This window comes from Dermacentor variabilis, chromosome 8, assembly GCF_050947875.1.
Source record: "Dermacentor variabilis isolate Ectoservices chromosome 8, ASM5094787v1, whole genome shotgun sequence".
NCBI classification, from domain to species: domain Eukaryota; kingdom Metazoa; phylum Arthropoda; class Arachnida; order Ixodida; family Ixodidae; genus Dermacentor; species Dermacentor variabilis.
The window spans coordinates 33,535,776-33,559,255 of NC_134575.1; the positions used below are offsets into that span (position 1 = coordinate 33,535,776).

The following is a 23,480-nucleotide window of genomic DNA, read 5'->3' on the forward strand; positions in this document are numbered from 1 at the left end:
CAGTTGCTCAAGCAAGTCTTTGATTCACTAGCCACAAAAATCCGAGATAAACAGGGTAACATTATGAAATGCAAGGCAAGAAACAGCACGTAAACACTACATAGAGTGCCATTAAAATTTGCAAGAGCCCACCTACTCGCGCATTATCTGCAACAGGAAGCCCCACGAAGAAGGAAATTTTTTTTTCACGTTCGATGCGCAAAACCAAGTGGCAACAACAGCAACAAGCGTAAGAACCAGTTTAAACCTTTGCACCGTGAAAGAAGAAAGGCCAAGCTAAGAGCCCACGTGCGCCCCATTCACAATGGCAAACTCGACAAAGAAGAGCAACAGCACTGAATAAAAGATAAATGCTGCACAGGACCAATCTACCGACCACAAACGCACTGCAAGGAACAAGGAAATGAGCTGCTCCAAAGTTTCACCCAAGTGTCCCAATGTGCATGTGGTCTGATTTTAAAGGGACTGACAATCAATGTTCATTGTACCCATATGTTTTAGTGCAATGGAAAGCTTACCGGTCAGAGTGTCTAATCAAGAAGTGCTAATGTGGAAAAAGCCGTGGAACAACGTTTATAAGAGTTTTTCAATCTGCGGTAATGATGTAGTTCACTGGAAGCATGCTGAAAACAGTGATAGGTGAGCGCAAAAGCGATTATACACCGGCAATAGTGGGAGGCAGACGACAATTGTGGCCGTAGCTGTAAGAAAGTACGATTTTGTTTATTAAGTCGATATTCCTGCGATTCATCTTTTCCGAATTGTTAAATTATTTGTGCAATATCTACGTTTTTTCGTAGTTTCCTGTCCAACGTGCCAAAGTCTGAAGGCATGTGCGTCACTGAAATGGCTGAATGGATGTGGAGGTAATCCTTAGGAGAAGAACTTGCAAAGAAAAGAAAGCCTGACACGCTTGTTTATTACATGCAGGTACATTGTCGCGCAATATAGAAATAATGTTCAGATTAAATGGAATAAAATTCTAATAGTGCCAGAAGTGAAACCAATGTAGAATACGTTTAAAATAGTTTTAAGAAATGAACAGCTATTACCAAAATATGCGTGAAACAATGTGCACGTCCTGGTGTTCATAACATTAGCAAGTTCTTTTAGTTTCATTGCACATTATGAAGCACTGTTTATTAAAAGCACAAATGGAGCAGAAGGAATGAATCAGGAAATCACTCACATACAAAAGGCTCTTCAGAGAGTGAAAATGGTCTCTGTATAGCCAGGAAAGTCTAGCTGCCCGAGAAGTGTATCCAGCCTCTACTACGCACGCTCTCATGTGTTATGCCTAGACTATGCCTACGGGGGTGGCATTTATCATGCTTTTGCTTCAATTTGAGGTTTATTTCTGTACACGTAATGTTTTAAGTGTTCGAAGGCTATTGGAAAATGGTTTTATTGACAAAGCGCCCGCTTTAACGTATCAAATATTTGCATGCCCTTAATCAAAACAGTGAATCCTTGTATTTATTATCTTAAAAGCATGTCCTTTGCACAATTTTGTCGGTGAGGAAATTTCTAATGAGAGACTGGCCCAATTTCTTGCCTTCTGCACACAAATGTATTGCACAGTGCAGGTCTATAAGCCAAACTCAAAATGTAATGTTTATACAAACATTTGTACAAATATATGTCATACTAGTGCTTATAGAAATGCCGGTACATTAGTTGAAATTAAGTATAGGAATGAATAAGGCATGGTGGACTTGACATTAGACTAAAAAAAATTGCTCATTTATGTTACTTATAACAGCTTCTTTTAATGCTAATAATGAACTTCCGAATGTCGTCACTAAACTTCTCTTCCAGCTCCAGATACAATAAAATGCTAACATCTCTTATTGCATGCTATCATTCAAATATAAAAATGCCAACAAGAGACTATGAATACTCACAAACACTGGCATTTATTTGATGCTGTGATGAAACATGCCGTCGAAAGCTTTAATTTAGTGAACAAGCAATTCCACTAAAAAAGTACCCATTGGCAAAAAAAAAGATGTGAATAGAATAAGTTCTAAATAATGCAGGATGAACCATGTAAACCAGAACTTAGAGCCAAGAAATACATGAATTGGTCAAACAGAAAACTGTCATATTACCAATGAGAATACTGAACAAAAAACAGCTTAAAAAGCAGATCATTCATACATCTGTAACGTAATAATAATATTACATACAATGACATACATAGTTTGTAGGGGCATGCAAACAGTAATTTTTGAGATAGGAACGAACATCGATTAATTTTCGAATAATGAAAACCCACAACATGACAAACCAAATTGCTGATATTGCCGACTTCAAGAAAAGTGTTTCAGGCACCCTTTAAAAGGAAGCTTCAGCTCCTGGGCTGTTTGAGGAACTATCAGACATTCTTTAGGACATCATCGGCCTAAGACAGATTAGAAACACTGGTGAGGCTGATACATTGATGAATAACGGCCATGTCTTCTGCTATAGAGATCTCCCAGAAAAGAACCAATACGGGGTGCGATTCCTAATCCATAAGGACATGCCGGGCAACATTGATGAATTCTTCAGCATTAATGAGAGGCTAGCAGCAGTCGTAATCAAACTTAATAAGAGGTATAGACTAATGATAGCACAAGCCTATCCTCCCACATCCAATCACGATGTTGAGGAAGTAGACCGGTTTTATAAAGATGTTGAATCAGCAATGAGAAACGTGCACTCAGCATACTGTAGTAATGGGCGACTTCAATGCAACAGGGGGAAAAAGCAGGCTGGTGAACAAGCAACTAGAAACTACGGTGTCGATTCTAGGAACGCTTGAGGAGAGATACCGGTAGAATTGGCAGAAAGGAATAAGCTTCGAATAATGAACACCTTTTTCAGGAAGCGTAATAAAAGAACGTGGACCTCAAAAAGCCCTAATGGTGATAAAAATGAAATTGATTTCACACTTTCTGCCGATCCCAGCACAGTGCGGGATGTAGAAGTAATAGGCAAGGTAAAGTGCAGTGATCATAGCCTAGTATGGACTAGGATTCACTTAATTTGAAGAAAGAAAGAGTAAAATTGGTCAAGAAGAAACAGGTCAACCTAGAGGTAGTAAGGGTAAAAGCAGACGAATTCAGGCTGGTACTTGCAAACAAATATGCAACCTCAGAACAGAGAGATGAAGATGACATAGAGGTAATGAATGAAACCATAACTAGACTGGCTACAGAACCAGCAATTGAAATGGGAGGCAAGGCACCAAGGCAACCAGTAGGCAAGCTCTCCGAAATAACAAAGGACCTAATAAAGAAACGACAAAGAATGAAAGTGTCTAACTCAAGAGATAGAATTCGCGGAACTGTCAAAACTGATCAAAAAGGCCAAAATAAGTGATATTCCAAACTATAACGTGAGAGACTAAGGAAGCCATAAAAAATGAACGCAGCTTGAAATCCGTGATGAAGATACTTGGCATAGGACAAACCAAGATGTATGCACTAAAAGATAACCAGGTTAATATCATCAGCAATCTGAAAGGTATAGTAAAAGCAGCGAAATAATTCTGTACGGACCTGTAAAGTACCCAGGGGAAAAAGAATACCTCCACTCAAACAGTAATGGACAGGATTCAGAAACTCCTCCTATAACTAGCGATGAGGTCAGAAGAGCCTCGCAAGACATGAAACGAGGAAGCGCGGCAGAAGAAGATGGAACAACAGTCAATTTAATCAAAGATGGAGGAGACATAATGCTTGGAAAACTGGCAGCTCTACGTATTTACAAGGTGTCTACCGACTGCAAGGGTTCCAGGAAACTGGAGGAATGCAAACATTATAGCAATCCTCAAAAAGGGAGACGTGAAAGAATTGAAAAATAGGCCTATGTAGCTTACTCCCTTATTTTTTATCATATAAAATATTCACCAAAATAATCCCCAATAGAATAAGGGCAACACTGGACTTTAGTCAACCAAGGAAACAGGCTGGCTTCAGGAAGGGGTGCTCTACAATGGATCACATCCACGTCATTATTCGGGCAACCGAGAAATCCGCCGAATACAATAAGCCTCTCTGTATTGCTATCATAGATTACGAAAAGGCATTTGATTCAGTAGAGATACCAGCAGTCATAGCGGCATGACGTAATCAAGGAGTATAGACCACTTCCGTAAATACCTTGGAAAATATCGAGAGATTCCATAGCTACATTAATTCTACACAAGTAGGAAGGTACCTATAAAGAAAGGGGTCAGAAAGGGAAACAATCTCTCCACTGCGTGCCTGGAAGAGCCATTCAAGCTATTAAACTGGGAAGGCTTAGGAGTAAGGATCGATACCCAATATCTCAGCAACCTTCGGTTTGCTGATGACATTGTTCTATTCAGCAACATAGCAGACGAGTTACAACAAATGATTGAGGACCTTAAGAGAGAGAATGTAAAAGTGGGGTTGAAGATTAATAAGCAGAAGACAAAGATAATGATGAATAAATTGGCAAGGGAACAAGAGTTCAGGATCGCGAGTCAGCCTCTAGAGTCCGTGAAGAAGTATGTTTACTTAGGTCAACTAATCATGGGGAACCCTGATCATGAGGAGAAAATTCATAGAATAATAAAAATGGGTTGGATCGCATACGGGAAGCATTGTCAGCTCCTGACTGGAAGCTTACCATTAACATGGAAAAGGCAGGTGTACAATCAGTGCATCTTACTGATGCTGACATATGGGGCAGAGACTTGGAGATTGACAAAGAAGCTCGAGACCAAATTGAGGACCGCACAAAGAGCGATGGAACGAAGTATGCTAGGCATCACATTAAGAGACAGAAAGAGAGCAGTTTGTATCAGAGAGCAAATGGGGATAGTTGATATTCTAATTCACATTAAGAGAAAAAAATGGAGCTAGGAGGTCATGCAGTGTGTTAGATAACCGTTGGACCATTCGAGTTACAATATGGGTACCAAGAGAAGGGAAACGCAGTGAAGGACGGCAGAAGACTAGGTGGAGCGATGAAATTAGGAAATTCAGATTGATTCGGAGGAAATTGCAGATTGCAGGGAGAGGTCTTGAACCCGCAGTGGACATAAAATAGGCTGATGATGATGACATTTGCAAAGTCTCCGAAAACAATGTAACAAGTTCACGAAAGATATAAATTGATACAACAAATTTGTACGCTTTGGATTATTATCATATACAGCTTACAGGACTCCGATACCTATTCAAGGTGCAGAGCTACAAGTTTATAAACATCTTCAATTTTTTTCAAGCATAACAATTTTTGTAAATGCCTGTTGTAACATTCAGGCCTTCAACCAAAAATCTGCTTCCAACAGTCACCAAAATTCAATTTTTTCTCTCATATGTAACAAATTTTGTTATAAACTGTCCACTGGTTATCTCAGAAAAGCATTGCTGTGTTTTAAAGCATTAAGCGTTTGAATAGGCGGCATGGGAGTGGGGACCGAGCTAAAGCTTCCTCTTAGGAGCATGTGGAGACACTTGTGCTACCTGATGCAGTAGAACACTACGCAACATGCTGTACATTTGTAAATTTTGATTCAGACTCTTCTTCAACATGATCGTTGACCTACCCTACAGTATCATGGTGTAGTGCTCTCATAAGTCTCTTCAAGTGATGAGGACCTGGAGCAGACGGTGCAACTATATGGCGGATCACCTGTATGAACGTGATTGTGTATATTCAGGGCATTCTTCAACGAGTATCTCAGACGGCAGAGTGGGCACTGAAATGGCTTCTCGCCTCGTGTTTCCTAAGGTTACTGCTTTCTGAGAAGCTCTGAGAGCAAGAAGGGCACTGATATGGCTTCTCGCCTGTGTGGGTGCGCAGGTGGCCTTTCAGGTGACCCTTGCGTGAGAAGCTCTGAGAGCATGAAGGACACTGATATGGCTTCTCGCCTGTGTGGCTTCGCAGGTGATCAATAAAGCGGTATCTGTATACAAAGCCACGAGAGCATGAAGCGCACTGATATGGCTTCTCGCTGGTGTGGGTGGTGATCACATGGGTACGCAGCCTACCCTTGCGTGAGAAGCTCTGAGAACATGAAGTGCAGTGATACGGCTTCTCTCCAGTGTGAGTGTGCAGGTGGTAATCCAGAGAACACTTGTGTGTGAAGCTCCGAGCACATGAAGGGCATCGATATGGTTTCTCGCCTGTGTGGGTGCGCAGGTGAACTTTTAAGTTGTATTTGACTCAGAAGCTCCGAGGGCACGAAGGGCACTCAAACCGCTTCTTGGCGGTATGGACGCTGGCATGTGCTTCCAGAAGAAATAGTTCATTAGCCTCATAGTCACACAGGTGACATCCTTGCCTTGAGTTGTGACGTTTGGCAGTGGATGGAGAAACACAAGGCCCTGACGCTGCACGAATAAAACAAAAGCACTTAAGAGTTATTATGAAATGTGAAAAAAAACACAGGTGCTAAATTTAATATCAAGCTGCCTTTTTTATTTAGGAGATCTTCAGGGTGATATTAAGTAGGATGAAACAAACAACTTCTAGTGGCCCTTATTAATTTACTCAATCCTTGTGCATTTGAATGCTTCATGGCGCCGTTTGCGGAGTCCGCTTATAAAAACATTTTTTTCAGAAAGCTAAAAAATCACAAATGAGAGGATTTGGACTGTTTAACTACTCTCTTTTATTCCTAGGATTCTTAGAGAACACTATAAATGCTATGACCAAGCTTGCTCTTTTAACCTCAATTAGCACTTGAGGCCCGCAGGCCATATTTGGCACTTGCAAAACTGGTTGCGATTCGCTTACACAAAAAATTTCTCTCATACGAGACTTCATCAGTGGCTTTCCTCTTGATCACATACTGAACTTTGTCAATGCTTTCGTGAGTTGAGATTGCAAGGAGCTGGCTAGGAAATAACGTATTTTTCCCCATATAACCCACAAACACCCGCATCCTCTTTCAGAATAGCCCAGAAGGAACAAAATAATGTGTGCGTATAATGCATGGAAATAACTGCATACAACCCTCACATGTTTACAATAACAGCATCTATTTGGGGATAAACGACTTGTCCATGTAGCTTCAGCCAGTGACTTAGCTTTACTGTTTTCAGAGACTGGAGCTGGGCCATTAAGATGGGAGGCTACCCTGGAGACCGAACTTTTTTTATTTATTAAGGTATCCGAATTAAACTTTCAGGGTAGGTTCACACCACCGAATTATGAGGAAATGCAAAGTTTCATGAAGATGTCTTTTAGTTCCAGAGTTATTGAGGTCTGACAGGTATGACAAAACATAACTTAAACAGTTGGATTCGACGAGTGACAGCAGTGGCTACACCAATTCAATCAAAGTCATTGCGTGGATGTCAAATAATAGCGCTGTGTACAACCGGAAGCTACAGATAAAAGAATTGAACGGTGATCGAAAGGACTGCATTTTATTTTATTTTTTTCTGTGCGCAAATGGTTGAAGCGTAGCACCAATCGCTGTCCAGGCAACCAGCACCAAAGAAATGCGGGTGAGTGCCTTCAGAACTTGTGCCAGGCGCGCGGCCAACCGCAAGCAACACATGTAACTGGTTGCCTTGGCTACCAAAATACCGGTTCTTTTTTCTCGGCCACCAGCATGATCGTTGCTCCGTGGGCTTGTTACTTTATCTGGTCGCTGCAAACAATGGTGTTTTCACTTCTGAATGTTTCTTGCTCCATGGCTAGGGCTAACCGAGAAGCGGTCAACCAAGTGCAAGAACGAGAGGCCGCGGAAGGAAAGGTCCCACGTAACCACCTCGCTGCGGGCCTTTGAGCACCTTCTGCGGCGATGAAGCGCTCAGAGGAGGAGAGCTCGGGTGGAGAGGGCACCCGGGGGCCGCCACTCGGGAGGCCAATCAGGGCTCGTTCCACTAACCCTTGCTCGCGCAGTGATTCGACCCCAGGAGGGAAAAGCACGGCTTGCGCAGGAAATCAGCTCCAGTGCGCTAGCCGTGTCCGCCACGTTGCCGTTACGGCGGCAGTTCCCGGAGATCGCGCCAAGCACAATGCGCGAGCTGGTGGTCGGGGCACGGGAAGGCACAGATTTGATTGTGTCAATCGCTGACACACTGCTCAGAGCAACACAATCAGGATAAGCTGGCTTCTAGCCGTCAGTCAGCGCAATGTCTGTTAATAAGAAAGTTTCGCCGTAATTCTTTACAGCCACCGCTTATCGCACAACCTGAAGATAGGACTACGTGGAAAGGTTGCCATAGTATTCACAACTCCAAACAAGCTTATCAGCTATTGTGCAAAATCAAGACTATATAGAAAAACAAAAGGACGTATGCAAAACGCAGCACAGAAAAGGGTACATTGCCCTGTGGAAAGAGTTATATAGGACAAACCGGCAGATGCATTAACGATAGGCTTAGGGAACACTCCAATAAAGTTAACAAGCCTTCGCCAGATGGCTACCTCGCAATGCATTATCATAATTGCAGGTGCGTTCTGCGATTTGGAGATACAGTTAATATTGGGAGAAGCAAATGCAAATTAACTCATCTCATCATTGAAAGTGCTCCCATTGAAGAGTTTGACGATGCCTGCGTTAGCCAATCGTCCATGTCACTATCAAAGAAGGAGTTAAAATTCCTGCGCATGTTCAGTTCAGTTTATTACTTTAAAAGTCCCCCGTAGGAGCATTACATAAGGGGTGGGTTTTTATAAGATAGCAAAAACATCGTGAGAAATAATTATTTAACAAGATGGTAGGTTACAAATTCTGTGAACGAAGATGGACAAGTGGTAGTAGCGATGTTGGTGGGAAGGCCGCTCCAGTCTGTGGCGGTAGGGAAGAAAAAGGAGGCGGCGAAGGTGGTTGTCCGTGCACGTGGGCGCGCTACTTGAAGTGGATGGCTGGTGCGATGAGATGTGCGTGCTGCTGCTGTGATGTAAGGCTCTTGATTAAGGGAAGACAAGAAAAACTTGTGGTACAGGGAAAGAATGGAAATGCGACGTCGACATGAAAGCAGTGACAAGCCAGATTCTGATTCCAGAGATGAAACGCTAACGTCGTATGAGTATGAGGTATGAATGAATCACCCTGCCCGATATTAAACTGATTCTAATGCGTCGGTGAGACATGCTTGATGCGGGTTCCAGATGGCTGACGCGTATTCTAGTTTCGGCCTGACAAGTGACTTATATGCTAAAATCTGATGGGACCTGCCATAGATTGTTTTAGAAAACCTAAGGTTTTGTTAGCTGCGGAGATAATGCTAGTGACATGTGCGTGCCAAGACAAATCGCGAGATAGGGTTACACCTAGATATTTATATGATTGTACTGATTCTAATGGTGTGTTATTAATTGTATATGGGAAGAAGGAAGGGTTGCGACGGCGGGAGAAGGACACGAATTTACATTTGTTGGCGTTAAGGGTCATCAGTGAATTGCTGCACCATTCTAAAACACTATGAAGATCGTTTTGGAGAGCCGTATGGTCAGAGGAGTTATTGATAGCGCGGTAGATGACGCAGTCGTCTGCAAACATGCGTATATTACAGGAGACACACTGAGGTAAATCATTAATATATATTAAAAATAACAGGGGACCAAGAACAGATCCTTGGGGCACCCCATAGGTTACTGGGAGGGGACTTGATAGGTTACTGTTGACTAAAACCATTTGTGTGCGATTAGACAAAAATTCCTTTATCCAGATTAGAATTTTAGGGTCCAAGTTCAACAGTTGAAGTTTTATTAGCAAATGTCGGTGGGATACTTTATCAAATGCCTTCGCAAAATCTAAAAAGACTGCGTCAGTTTGTACATTGATGTCAAGGTTAGTATGCAAGTCATGAACGAAAAGAGCTAATTGAGTTTCACAAGAGAAACCTTTGCGAAAACCATGTTGTGAAGGGTGAAAAAAGTGATTACTGTACAAGAAGGCAATGATTTGAGAGTAGATGACATGTTCCATGATTTTGCCCGGCACGCTTGTTAGTGAGATGGGTCGATAATTTAATGGAGAATTCCTATTACCTGTTTGTACACTGGAACGACCTTTCCTACTTTCCAATCACCCGGCATGTTTCCTGAAGAAAGTGACTGTGAGAACAGTAAGGACAAGTATGATGCAGCCATGTGTCTTGTGTTTCTTAGAAGTTTAGAGTTAATTTCATCAATGCCAAATGAAGATGATAGCTTAGTCTTCTGGATTATGGATGAAATTCTGTCAGCACAAAATATGATGCACGGCGTGTGACCTTCAATATTGTACAAACGTGAAGAAATGTTTGCTTCGATTTCTTTCGTGAATACCGTTGCAAATGCGGAATTAAAAGCGTCAGCGCATTAAGTATAGGTAATCGTCTCCTGTGAGTCATTGGTGAGCGTAATAGTGCGAACAGGATGAGGATTTATTACTTGCCAAAATTGCCTTGGGTTAGTGCGCAGCAAATTTGGGAGTTTGGTGCCATAAAAGGAACGCTTTGCGCTGCGGATAGCAATGAGATATTCGTTTTCAGCTTTGTAGTAGATTTCCCATCAATGCGAATTCCCGTTATCTTTAGCCGCTCGGTAAAGGCGTTTATTTTCTAGTTTTTTTAAGGCGTTAGGAAACCATGGTTTTTGATTACTGGGGCGAATGTGAACTTTAGGAATATATTTGTTAGCCAAATCTGTGAACTTATCCGTAAACATCGACCAGTTATCAAATATTGACTGATTGCGATACGCGGCTTCAAACGTGGGGAAGAAGGTCTCAAGTTCGCGGTTAATTGCGTCATAGTCACCCTTTTCCTAAAGCCTTATAGTTTTCTTATGTGTCTTATTTGGTGTTAGAGGAAAAGAGAAAGTAGCATGAATGACATTATGGTCACTAATTCCTCGGAGGTGTGTAATTGATGAGAGGGTACTGGGATTATGAGTCGGAATTAGGTCCAGCATGGTTGCGGATTCTGGTGTGACGCGCGTTGGCGCTGAAACTAATTGTGTCAGATTAAAGTTCAAACAAATGTCGATAAAATTCCTTGTCTCTGGGGGACCTACTATTAAGTTGCTCCAGTCTACGTTTGGGAAATTAAAAGTCCCCGAAAAGTAGGATGGAGGCATTAGGGTAGGTTGTCGTAAGTTGTATTAAATTGTTATTGAACTCCCCACAGAATTCAGGAGTGGCATGGGGAGGCCTGTAGCAAACCCCCAGCAGCACTGTAAGCAGTGATGCGCAATATAATAGCCATGGTATTTCGAGTTTTGATGCGATGTTAATAGCTGAACACAAAAATTGCCGCTGGATTGCTACAAGAACACCGCCGCCCATTGTGCTTAAGCGGTCAGTTCGATAAACTTGGAATTCGGGTAGCTCGGCCAAAACTTCGGTATCAGTGACGTCATTGCGTATATCCAAGTTTCTGTTAGAATGAGCAAGTTGCTGCCTGTTGATGATATGGTGTTAGATACAAGCTCGCGCTTCGGAAGATAACTGCGTGCGTTATTAAAGACTGCGGAAAACGAAAGATCATTTCTAGGTGCAAGTTCTGGTTGATTCTTTTTTTGTAGAGGACGAGAAGATTGCTGCACAATTTCGTTTACAGAGATAGATGATTCGTCAAAAACATATCGTTTAGGACTAATGTACAAGGTTTTATAGCGTAGAGAGTATACAAGTGATTTTGGCGAAATGCAAAAGAGCCTTCCGTGCATTCCGAGTCAGGCGGGAGAAATCTTCACCTACATTATAATTAGTTCCTTTCAGCATTCGGCCTTCTAACAGAAGGGCGTCTTTCGTTTTCCAATGTGCAAATTTTACTATTATTGGACGATTTCGATCTTTGGTGTGTTTTCCTAAGCGATGCGCCCGTTCTATATCTGTGGGGTTGATGTCGGCTTGTAAATGATTACTACGGCAGATCTGAATTATTAATTCTTCAGACTTAGTAAAAGTTTCAGTTGTAGTGGGGTCAGTAATTCTGTAGAAGACCAGGTTATTGCGGTTTTCGGCGGCGTCGAAACGGGCTTCTAACGCTGTGACCAGGCGTGTTGTTTCAGTTGATGTCTGCAGTATTTCTATGTCTTGGTGTAGAGGCATGAGAGCCTGATAATGGGCCTCTAAGTCGGTCATGCGCTTATTCAGGTCGCTGATTGTTTTGTCTGTGGTGGTCAGCTGCAGTTTCAGGCCCTTAAATTTAGCTCCTGCACAAGTGTTGTTTGGCCTGCGGTTAGTTTCTGCAATTCTGCCAGTACAGTGTCTAGGTTGGCAGCACCAGGGTTAGTCTCGACATCACCAGATATGATTAGTAGCAGACGGATGACATAAATGCATTCAATGGCAATCACGACACAGCACCGTGGGCTTGGGAGCTGTACCAGAAGATAATTGCTTGATTTTTTTGCAAGAAGTGCATATGTTTGACTAACCTGCATGGCGAGAGCAAAGCGGTTAGCGAACTGCACCAAGGTATAGTCACCGGGCCCACAGAGCTGTATCGACGGTGGTGGTTGCTTTATAGCTGGTAGGGCTGTCGATGGCGATGATTCTTTCCAAGATGGCTGCAGAACCGGTAGGTCGTATTCAAACGGAGAGGCAGATCGAAATGGTGATGTGTTGAAACCAGGCAAAGCATGACAGGTGGCCGCCCCGTCTCCGTGACAAGGGGAAGCCTGCACTGACGAGGCATCCGACAATGCCCATGCCAGAACAGGAAGCAGCAGGTTGGAGATGAGATAGACGACCATCTGCATGGTGAGGGCAAAGCGGTTAGGGAACTGCACCAAGGTACAGTCACCGGGCCCACATAGCTGCGTCGACGGTGGTTGTTGCTTTATAGCTGGTAGGGCTGTAGATGGCGATGATTCTTTCCAAGATGGCTGCAGAACCGGTAGGTCGTATTCAAACGGTGAGGCAGATCCAAATGGTGATATGTTGAAACCAGGCAAAGGATGGCACGTGGCCGCCCCGTATTCATGACAAGGGGAAGCCTGCACTAACGAGACATCCGAGGATGTGCATGCCAGAACAGGAAGCAGCAGGTTGGAGATGAGATAGACGACCATCTGCATGGCGAGAGCAAAGCGGTTAGCGAACTGCACCAAGGTACAGTCGCCGGGCCCACCTGTGTTAAACATGTGTTAAACATAGTAGTTTATGCCTAGTCTGCAAGTGAGTCTTACTATCATTTGCTCTGATACGTTGTTAGTAGATATGGACGTATAAAAAAAGCGGGAGAAGAAAGTGAGGGTATAAAAGTGGCAACCGTCCCACAAATAAATGCTTGTTGGAAGTTAGCACCTGTATGTGTATGCTTTCTCTTCTAAGTCTTTGTGCTAATTGTGCTACAGGAAAAAACAGCAAAATGTTACACCAACAAGCCCAAATGTCTACACTGATGGAACACATGCTTTGGCGCTGCTCGGCGTTGGCCGGTGATGGTTCTCAAGGTGAACAGTGGTGGCAGCGGATGCTACGCAGTGAAGAGCTGGCGGGCCAATTCAGGCCTGTCCAGAGGGCCCGTGTCATGGCAGAGGGGCTTGGACTCTCTGTACCGACGTGGGAGCGGCTCGCATTAGTCCCAGAATGATTCCTCAGGACCTAAATAAAGTTCTTTGTACCATACCATAGTTGTCTTAAGAGCCATGACATTATCGAACTCCCCTGGCAGACAGTTGGCATCACCTTTTTCTACCGAGTGGGAGAGGAGTATGGAAGCATCGTTGACTTTTACCTGTTATATCTTGAGCTTTCTTGAGCTTCGGCACTTGAAGCACATAACGGCAGAAGCTGTCATTAAGTAATGCCAAGAGGTAAGCGGTAAGTAACGCATGGCGTTCCCCGTAAACTTATGAGCAACAATGAACCACCGTTTAAGAGACACAAGTTGGATCAGCACATGGAGCTACCCGACAATATTCACACTACATTGAGCCCACACTACCACCGTTTAAACTGAATGGCAGAGCGAGACCTGTGCCTACACCGAGCGTACACCCCTGCCTACTTCCGTCTCCCATTATTGTATTTTTTTTCTCTGTCGAAGCTGCCTAGTCATAATAAAATGTGCCTCAGAGTTCCAGAGAGTTCCACAGTGCCATATTGGAGTAGAGAAACATGCCAAGAGACAAACTCCTGTAGTCTCCAGTCAGGCGTCTCATGGGAAGGACAAGGATGTAGCTGCCTATGCACACTAAGCTTCTAGAGCTTGAGACAGTGCCACCCCAGCAAGTGACTGCAAGACTTAAGGAGATATACCAGTGCAAAAAGACATACTACAACTGAGGTGCAAGAGACCTGGAGAGTCTGCACCCTGACTCTGTGCAACAGCCGAACAGGTGTGGTCACAGAAAACCGTATACCCAGTTCCTACATCGTGGCAAACGAACATGGTCAAGAGCTTTGTAGCAACAGAGAGCATCCCCGCTCCCACAGCCCCACATCAAGAGCAGCAACGATGCCACAGCCTACAGGACTCCAAACCCGAATACGAAGGTGTAGTTCAAGAAAGCGCTGAAAGCCACGATGCTACGTGGAGTGCAAATGAAGCCTTAGTTCCAAAATAGTCATTTTCTTTCGCTAAACAAAGGGAGATGTGGCCAACAACATCATCATGTGCATCATCAGTACAACTAGTGCCACATCCTTCCTTAATTACTTGTAAACAAAGCGCACCTATAAAATGTCGGTTTCTTAGTGGCCAAAATGTGAAGTTGCGCATGTAGCAGGGTCCACAGGAAGGGCGAACGCAAAAAGTACAGAGTACAAGTAGAAGCAGATTAGTGACTTCAATATGTGCCACCGAGCCGTAAATCGGCCTCCACTACTAACAGGTCCGAGGGTGTAGGTGCGACCCGACCAAGCACACGCTAGTGTTGAGCTTGGCCCAAAGGCCGTGATGCTACATGGTTGAAGCACAGTGAGGAGGTGTCCTGCAGCGTAACTGGCACCATCAGATCCCCTTTGTTCCTGCAAGAGAACCACAGACAACTTCACCAAGTATACGAAAGCCACCACATCTTGTTGCAGTCCAAGAGCAACCGTCTTCCAGCACAGCAGGTAAAGGAACTGCCTAGGGACAGTCCACTGTGGACAGTGATCGAGTAGTGTGGACATGTAGTGGCCAGTGTGTTGTTTCCCCAGATCACCTCCACTTTAATTGTTTCCTGGCCTCACCTCTCTCCTCTGGTCTTTAAGAGGGGAGATTTAGAGGATGCCACTGTTTTGTGAGCCAAAAGTTCGTGGCTCTGGATGTTGGTAGACTGTATATGTACTGGCCTTAAGAGTAAAAGTGGTACTTGTTCGCTTGGAATTGAGCATGTCAGGCTTCTGTCTCTCTGTGTGGTCACAAGTGGTATGGGTCTACAAACCTACACCGATCATATTTGCACACAAAAGATGTGAAGAACGTTGTACAAACATAGTATCTTGCATAGCACCATAAAACGCAATACTAAATAGCAGCTTAGCAATCTAGCTGGCATAAATCTAGGAAAATTTCTTGAACTTCAAGAAAGCCAAACTTTAGAGTGAAATTGAGCCTGAGTAAAACTATCAGTGGTCGGGTCACATTACTTAATATTCGCTTTCATTGTTTAATTTTTGGTTACTGAACATGTGCCCTTTGCATTATGGCGAGCAGTTGCTCAAGCAAGTCTTCGATTCATAGCCACAAAAATCCGAGATAAACAGGGTAACAGTATGAAATGCAAGGCAAGAAACAGCACATGTAAACACTACATAGAGTGCCAATCAAATTTTAAACAGGTCACGCACCGCGCATTATCTACAACAGCAAGTCCCACGAAGAAGGAAAAATTTTTTTCATGATCGATGCGCAAAACCAAGGGCCAACAACAGCAACAAGCATAAGAACCAGTTTAAACGTTTGTACCGTGAGAGAAGAAAGGCCAAGCTGAGAGCCCACATGCGCCCCATTCACAATGGCAAATTCAACAAAGAAGAGCAACAGCACTGAACAAAAGATAAAAGCTGCACCGGACCAGCGTACCAACCACAAGCGCACTGCAAGGCACAAGGAAATGAGCTGCTCCAGAATGGCGCCCAAGTGTCCCAACGTGTGTGGTCTGACTTTAAAGGAACTGACAATCAATGTTCATTGTACCCATTTTATTTTTACTGCAATGGAAAGCTTACCGGTCAGAGTGTCTAATCATGAAGTGGTGACGTGGAAAAAGCCGTCGAACATCATTTATCACAATTTTTCAATCTGCGGTAAGCATGTAGTTCAATGGAAGCATGCCGAAAACAGTGATAGGTGAGCACAAAAGCGATTATACATCGGCAATAGTGGGAGGCAGACGACAATTGTGGCCGTAGCTATAAGAAAGTAGGATTTTGTTTATCAAGTCTGTATTCCTGCGATTCATATTATGCAAATTGTTCAATTATTTGTGCAATAACAGCTACATGTTTTCGCAGTTTCCTGTCCAACGTGCCACAGTCTTAAGGCAGCCGTGTCACTGAAATGGCTGAGTGTATGTAGAGGTAATTCTTAAGAGTGGAACTTGCAAAAAGAAAAAGAAAGCCTCACAGGTTTTATTATGTGTAGGTACGTTGTTGCCCAATATAGGACTAATTTCTCAGATTGAATACAATAAAAGTGGAATAGCGCCCGAAGTGAAACAAATGTAGAATACGTTTCAAATAGTTTTCAAAAGATGAACAGGTATTATCGAAATATGCGTGATAAGATGTACACGTGCTGGTGTTCATAACATTGGCAAGTACTTGTAGTTCGATCGCACATTAAGAAGCTCTGTTTATTAAAAGCGCAAATGGAGCAGAAGGAATGAATGAGGAAATCACTCGCATACAAAAGGCTCTTCAGAGAGCGAAAATGGTCTCTGAAACAAACTCTCTGAAAGGAGAGATCGTTTTTCTTGACAACTACTGCACCAAACTTGATGAGGTTTGTTGCAGTTAAAAGAAATACAATCTAATGGCTGTTGGCAGTGAATTTTTTACTTAGGCCACCAATCTCATAATAAAAATTGTTGAAGATCACAAATCTTCAGAAAAAGAAACAATCAAGTTTACAACTCAGCAATCAAAATGATATCAAAGGTCTGTAAAACGGATCGAATAGGACATCAAAAGCAGACAAAATTGATGTATTAAACAAGGCTTTCAATTACGTCACTAATTTATGGCACCCTGTCAACGTTTAACAGCCGAGCTCTGTCGAGTGAGGCTAGCATAGCAGGACTCTTTGAGGAACTATCAGACATTCTTTGGGATATCCTCGGCTTTAGAGACATTAGGAAAACTGGCGAGGCTTATACACTGATTAATAACGATGATGCCCTCTGCTATAGAGGTCATAGAAACAATAGAAGGTTGGATTACTAATCCACAAAGACATAGCAGGCAACATTGACGAATTCTACAGCAATGAGAGGGTACCAGTCATCATCATCATCACCAGCCTATATATGGCCACAGCAGGACGAAGGCCTCTTCCTGTGATCTGCAATTACCCCTGTCCTGCACCTACACATTCCAACTAGCACCAGCAAATTTCCTAATTTCGTCGCACCACCTAGTCTTCTGCCATCCTCTACTGCGCTTCCTTTCTCTTGGTACCCATTCTGTCACACTAATGGTCCAACGGTTATCTGATGTACGCATTATATGACCTGCCCAGCACCATTTTTTTTCTCTCCATGTCTATTAGAATATCATCTAAACCCATTTGCTCTCTGATCCAAACCACTCTCTTTCTATCTCTTAAAAGTTATGCCTAGCATTCTTCGTTCCATCGCACTTTGTACGGTCCGTAACTTGTTTTCAAGCTTCTTTGTCAGTCTCCAGGTCTCTGCCCCATATGTCAGCACTGGTTAAATGCAATGATTGTATACTTTCCTTTTCAATGATAATGTGGGTAGCAGCGGTCGTAGTCAAACTTAACGAGCATAGATTAAAGGTAGTACAAGCCTACACGCCAACATAAAGTCACGATAATGAGGAATTAGATCAGTTTTATGAAGATGTTCAATTAGCGATGAGAAAAGTGCAAACTCTATATACTGTAGTAATGGGTGACTTCAATGCAAAAGTGGGGGAAAAGCAGGCTGGTGAACAAGCAATTGGCAACTACGGCATAGATTCCTGGAACGCTAGAGGGGATATCCTGCTGGAATTCGCAGAAAGCTTCGAATAATGAACACCATTTTCAGCAAGCGTAGCAACAGCCCTAATGGTGAAACAAGAAGTGAAATTGACTTCATACTTTCTGCTGATCGCAGCATAGTAAAGGATGTAGAAGTGAAAGGCAGGGTAAAGTGCAGTGATCATAGGCTAGTAAGGGCTAGGATTCACTCCTTTTGGAGAGAGAAAGAGTAAAATTGGTCAAGAAGAAACAGGTCAACCTAGAGGCAGTAAGGGTAAAAGCAGACAAAGTCAGGCTGGTACAATATGCAGCCTTAGAATAAAGATGAAGATGACATAGAGGTAATGAATGAAATCATAACTAGGCTGGTTACAGAGGCAGCAATTGAAATGGGAGGCAAGGCATCAAGGCAATCAGTAGGCAAGCGTTGTGAAGTAACAAAGAACCTAATAAAGAACTGAAAAAGAATAAAAGTGTCCAACTCAAGAGATAAGAAAAACTTTGCAGAACTGTCAAAACTGATCAAAAAGGCGAAAACAAGTGGTATTCGAAACTGTAATGTGAGAAAGACTGAAAAAGCCGTAAAAAATGAATGCAGCCTGAAATCAGAGAGAAAGACACTTGGCATAGGACAAACCAAGATGTATGCACTAAAATATAAGCAGGGTAATATCATCTGCAATCTCAAAGGTATAGTAAAAGCAGCGAAGGAATTCTATACGGACATGTACAGTACCCAGAGGAGACAAGATACCTCCACTGAAACGGTAAAGAACAGGATTCAGAAACTTCTCCTATAACTAGCAATGAAGAAAGAAGAGCCTTGCAAGACATGAAACGAGGAAGCGCGGCAGAAGAAGATGGAACAATAGTCAATTTAATCAAAGATGGAGGAGACGTAATGCTTGGAAAACTGGCAGCTCTACGTATTTACGTGTCTATCGACCGCAAGGGTAGTAGAAAAATGGAGGAATGCAAACATCATACTAATCCACAAAAGGAGAGACGTTAAAGAATTCAAAAATTATACGCACATTAGCTTACTACCAGTATTACATAAAATGTTCACCAAAATAATCTCCAGTAGAGTAAGGGCAACACTGGGCTTTAGTCAATCAAAGGAACAGGCTGGCTTCAGGAAGGGGTACTCTACAATGGATCACCCCCATGTCATTATTCGGGTAATCAAGAAATCTGCAGAGTAAAATAAGCCTCTCTGCATTGCTATCATAGATTACGAAAAGCCATTTGATTCAGTAGAGATACCAGCAGTCATAGCGGCATTACGTAATCAAGGAGTATAGACCGCTTCCGTAAATACCTTGGAAAATATCTTGAGAGATTCCATAGCTACATTAATTCTACACAAGTAGGAAGGTACAGGCGCCCAAATCTTTAACTGGCGTGCGCGAGCGGTGACTTTTCCATGCGTCAGCGCCGTATGACGGGGCGAGGCTAGAAACAGTGTGAGGCAAAGCGCATGCCGACAAAGCGCACTCAGCTAGGCCCATCGTCTGCTAGGCTGTTTCCAGCCTCGCCCCGTCATATGGCGCTGACGCACAGAAAAGTCACCGCTGGCGCACGCCAGTTAAAGATTTGGGCGCCTGTACCTATAAAGAAAGGGGTCAGAAAGGGAAACAATCTCTCCACTGCGTGCTTGGAAAAAGCATTCAAGCTCTTAAACTGGGAAGGCTTAGGATTAAGGATCGAAGCCGAATATCTCAGCAACCTTCGGTTTGTCGATGACGTTGTTCTATTCAGCAACATAGCAGACGAGTTACAACAAATTATTGAGAACCTTAACAGAGAGAATGTAAAAGTGGCGTTGAAGATTAATAAGCAGAAGACAAAGATGATAATGAATAGATTGGCAAGGGAACAAGAGTTCAGGATCGCAAGTCAGCCTCTAGATTCCGTGAAGGAGTACATTTACCTAGGTCAACTAATCGCAGGGAACCCTGACCATGAGAAGGAAATTCATAGAATAATAAGAATGGGTTGGATTGCATACGGAAAGCATTGTCAGCTCCTCACTGGGAGCTTACCATTATCACTGAAAAAGATGGCGCACAATCGGTGCATTTTAGTGGTGCTGACATATGAGGCAGAGACTTGGAGATTGACAAAGAAGCTTGAGAATTTGTTGAGGACTGCGCAAAGAGCGATGGAACGAAGTATGCTAGGCATCACACTAAGCGACAGAAAGAGAGCGGTTTGGAACAGAGAGCAAATGGGGATAGTCGATATTCTAATTCACATTATGAGAAAAAAACGGAGCTAGGCAGGTCATGCAATGTGTTAGATAACCGTTGGACCATTAGGGTTACAGAATGGGTACCAAGAGAAGGGAAACGCAGTCAAATACGGTGAAAGACTAGCTGGAGTGATGAAATTAGGAAATTCACGAGCGCTATTTGGAATCGGTTGGCGCAGGAATGGGGTAATTGCAGATCGCAGGTAGAGGCCGTCAACCCGCAGTGTACATAAAATAGGCTGATGATGATGACATTTGCAAAGTGCCCGAAAACAATGTAACAAGTTCACGAAAGATATAAATTGATACAACAAATTTGTACACTTTGGATTATTATCATATACAACTTTCAGAACTACGATACCTATTCCAGGTGCAGAGCTACAAATTTATAAACATCTTGCTTCAATTTTTTTTCAAGCTGAACAATCTTTGTAAGTTCCTGTTATAAAATTCAGGCCTTCAACCAAAAATCTGCTTCCAGAAATCGCCAGAATTCAATCTTATCTCAAAGACCTAAGGTATTTCCTTACAATCGGCCCACTGGTTATCTGAGAAAAGCATTACTGTGCTTTACATGCGTTTAAATAAGCGTAATCCGAGTGGGGCCCGAGCGAAAGCTTCCCCTTAGGAGCACGTGGAGACACTTGTGCTACCTGATGCTGTAGAACACTACGTAACATGCTGCACATATGTAGATTTTTAATTCAGACTCTAGTCCAACGAGATTGTTGACCTACCCTACAGTATCATGGTGCTGTGCTCTTTTAAGTATGTTCATGTGATCAAGACATGGAGCAGACGGTGCAACTATATGGCCAGTCACCTGTATGAATTCACGGTGTGTCTTCAGGGCATTCTGCAACGAGAATCTCTGAAGGCTGAGTGGGCATTGAAATGGCTTCCCGCTTCATGTGTTTTTGGAGGCTGGACTTCAGTTTGAACCTCTGAGAGCATGAAGGGCACTGATATGGCTTCTCGTCTGTGTGGCTGAGCAGGTGGGCTTCCAGGTGGCCCTTTACCAAGAATGTCTGAGAGCATGATGGGCAATGATATGGCTTCTCATCTGTGTGGCTGCGCATATGGGCTTTCATGTACCACCCGCTTGAGAAGCTCCGAGAGCATACAGAGCACTGATATGGCTTCTCGCCTGTGTGGGTGCGCAGGTGGGCTTTCAGGTGGACCTTGAGTGAGAAGCTTCGAGAGCATGAAGGGCACTTAAATGGCTTCTCGCCTGTGTGGATGCGCAGGTGCTGATTAAGGGTGTTCTTTCGTAAGAAGCTCTGAGAGCATGAAGGACACTGATATGGCTTCTCGCCTGTGTGGCTGCGCATGTGATCAATTAAGCGGTTTTTGTGAAAAAAGCCCCGAGAGCATGAAGTGCACTGATATGGCTTCTCGCCGGTGTGGGTGATCACATGGGCATTCAGGCTAACCTTGTGTGAGAAGCTCCGAGAACATGAAGGGCAGTGATATGGCTTCTCACCAGTGTGGGAGCGCAGGTGCCTATTCAGATAACACTTGTGTGAGAAGCTCCGAGAACATGAAGGGCATTGATGTGGCTTCTTGCCTGTGTGGGTGCGCAGGTGAACTTTTAAGTTGGATTTGACTGAGAAGCTCTGAGAACATGAAGGGCACTCAAACGGCTTCTCGGCAGTATGGACGCTGGCATGTGCTTCCAGAAGAAATAGTTCATCGACCTCATAGTCACACAGGTGACATCGGTGGAGGCATCCTTGCCTTGAGTTGTCACGTTTGGCAGTGGATGGAGAAATACAGGGCCTCGACGCTGCACAAATAAAACAAAAGCACTTAAGAGTTATTGTGAAATGCGAAAAAAGAACACAAATGCTAAATTTAATACTAAGCTGGCTTTTATTTAGATCTTCTGGCCGATTTTAAGTAGGATGAAACAAAAAACTTCTAATTGCCCTTTTTAATTTACTGAATACTTTTGCACTTGAATGCTTCATGTGGCCGTTTGTGAAGCCCGCTTACAAAAAGTATTTTTTTTTCAGAAGGCTAAAGATCACAAATGAGAGAATGTGGAGTGTTTAACTGCTGTCATGGATTCCTACGACTCTTAGAGAAGACTAAAAATGCTAGGACCAAGCTTGCTCTTTTATCCTCAATGAGCACTTGAGGCCTGGAGGCCTAATTTGGCACTTGCAAAAGTTGTTGCGATTCTCTGGCACAAAAAATTTGTCTCGTATGAGACTTCATCAGCGGGTTTGCACTTGATCACACATTGAGCTTTGGCAATGTTTTCATAAGTTGAGATTGCAAGGAGCTGGCTAGGAAATAACATATTTTCCCCGTATAACCCACAAACACTTATAAGCTACATTCTCTTTCAGAACAGCCCAGAAGGAAAAAATAATGTGCATATAACGTATGGAAATAACTGCATACAACCCTTAGATGTTTACCATAACTGCATCCATTTGAGGATAAACAACTTGTCCACGTTGTATCTTCAGCCAGTGACTCTGCTTTGCTGTTGTCAGAGAATGGTGCTGGGCCATTAAGCATGGTTTATCGTGACCCAAGTTATACTTTGCCAGTGCCATGTGCACTATTCACTAACTCCTAAACGCTAAATGGTGACCCATGTAGAGGAGGAAAATGACCGACAGTGCAGGAGGATAGAAGAGATCTTCCACACACAGGTGGGAAAAACTGTGGGGCTACTCAGGATAACAAAAGTGTAGGTAGTAAAGAACTTTGCCCGGAAGAGTGGCTATATGTCAGCGCAGGAGAAGACGACGAAGTCGAAGATTGCGGACGTGCTTCGCATGGGCTCCCGCTTTGAGACCGTTTTTCGGTGGAACTCCCTGTGCTGTGGACTTGCTTTTTGTGGGGTTGTCCACAAGAAGTTGCCCTCTCCCTGCGGACACCTAATTTCGGCAAGTTTGCCCCCTTTTTAGGGGTTTTTCCACGCTTTTCGTGCTCAACCACCGCGCGGCACAGTTAGGCCTCATCATTAGGCCGAGCCGCCGCCGACGGCACCGGGCTCCGGGACGGTGACTTGTGGTTGTGGGCCTCTGTGAGGCTGAAGACAATGGAGTACTCCGTTGAGGGGGAGACTATAACGCCCGAAGAGTTCGAGGCGGGAGAATGGGCCTGGGTTTTGCGGGCTCAAGATAGATTCAAGAAATCTGTATACGGGAACAATC

The 23,480-nt window shown here is 43.5% G+C and overlaps 1 protein-coding gene and 1 long non-coding RNA gene across 2 annotated transcripts in view; both read right to left on the reverse strand.

The window, feature by feature from the left end:
* The window catches only part of LOC142589965 (uncharacterized), a 181,873-nt gene that overhangs the window by 23,404 nt on the left and 134,989 nt on the right, over positions 1-23,480 (reverse strand). The window lies entirely within an intron of this gene.
* LOC142590745 (uncharacterized) lies at positions 903-21,768 on the reverse strand. The gene is made up of 5 exons (XM_075703172.1): positions 21,145-21,768; positions 14,824-14,887; positions 12,349-12,984; positions 6,290-6,353; positions 903-6,185 (listed from the first exon to the last, which is right to left on the reverse strand). Exons 1-5 carry the CDS (start codon positions 21,636-21,638, stop codon positions 5,701-5,703), a joined length of 1,743 nt encoding a protein of 580 aa, XP_075559287.1. The 5' UTR covers positions 21,639-21,768; the 3' UTR covers positions 903-5,700.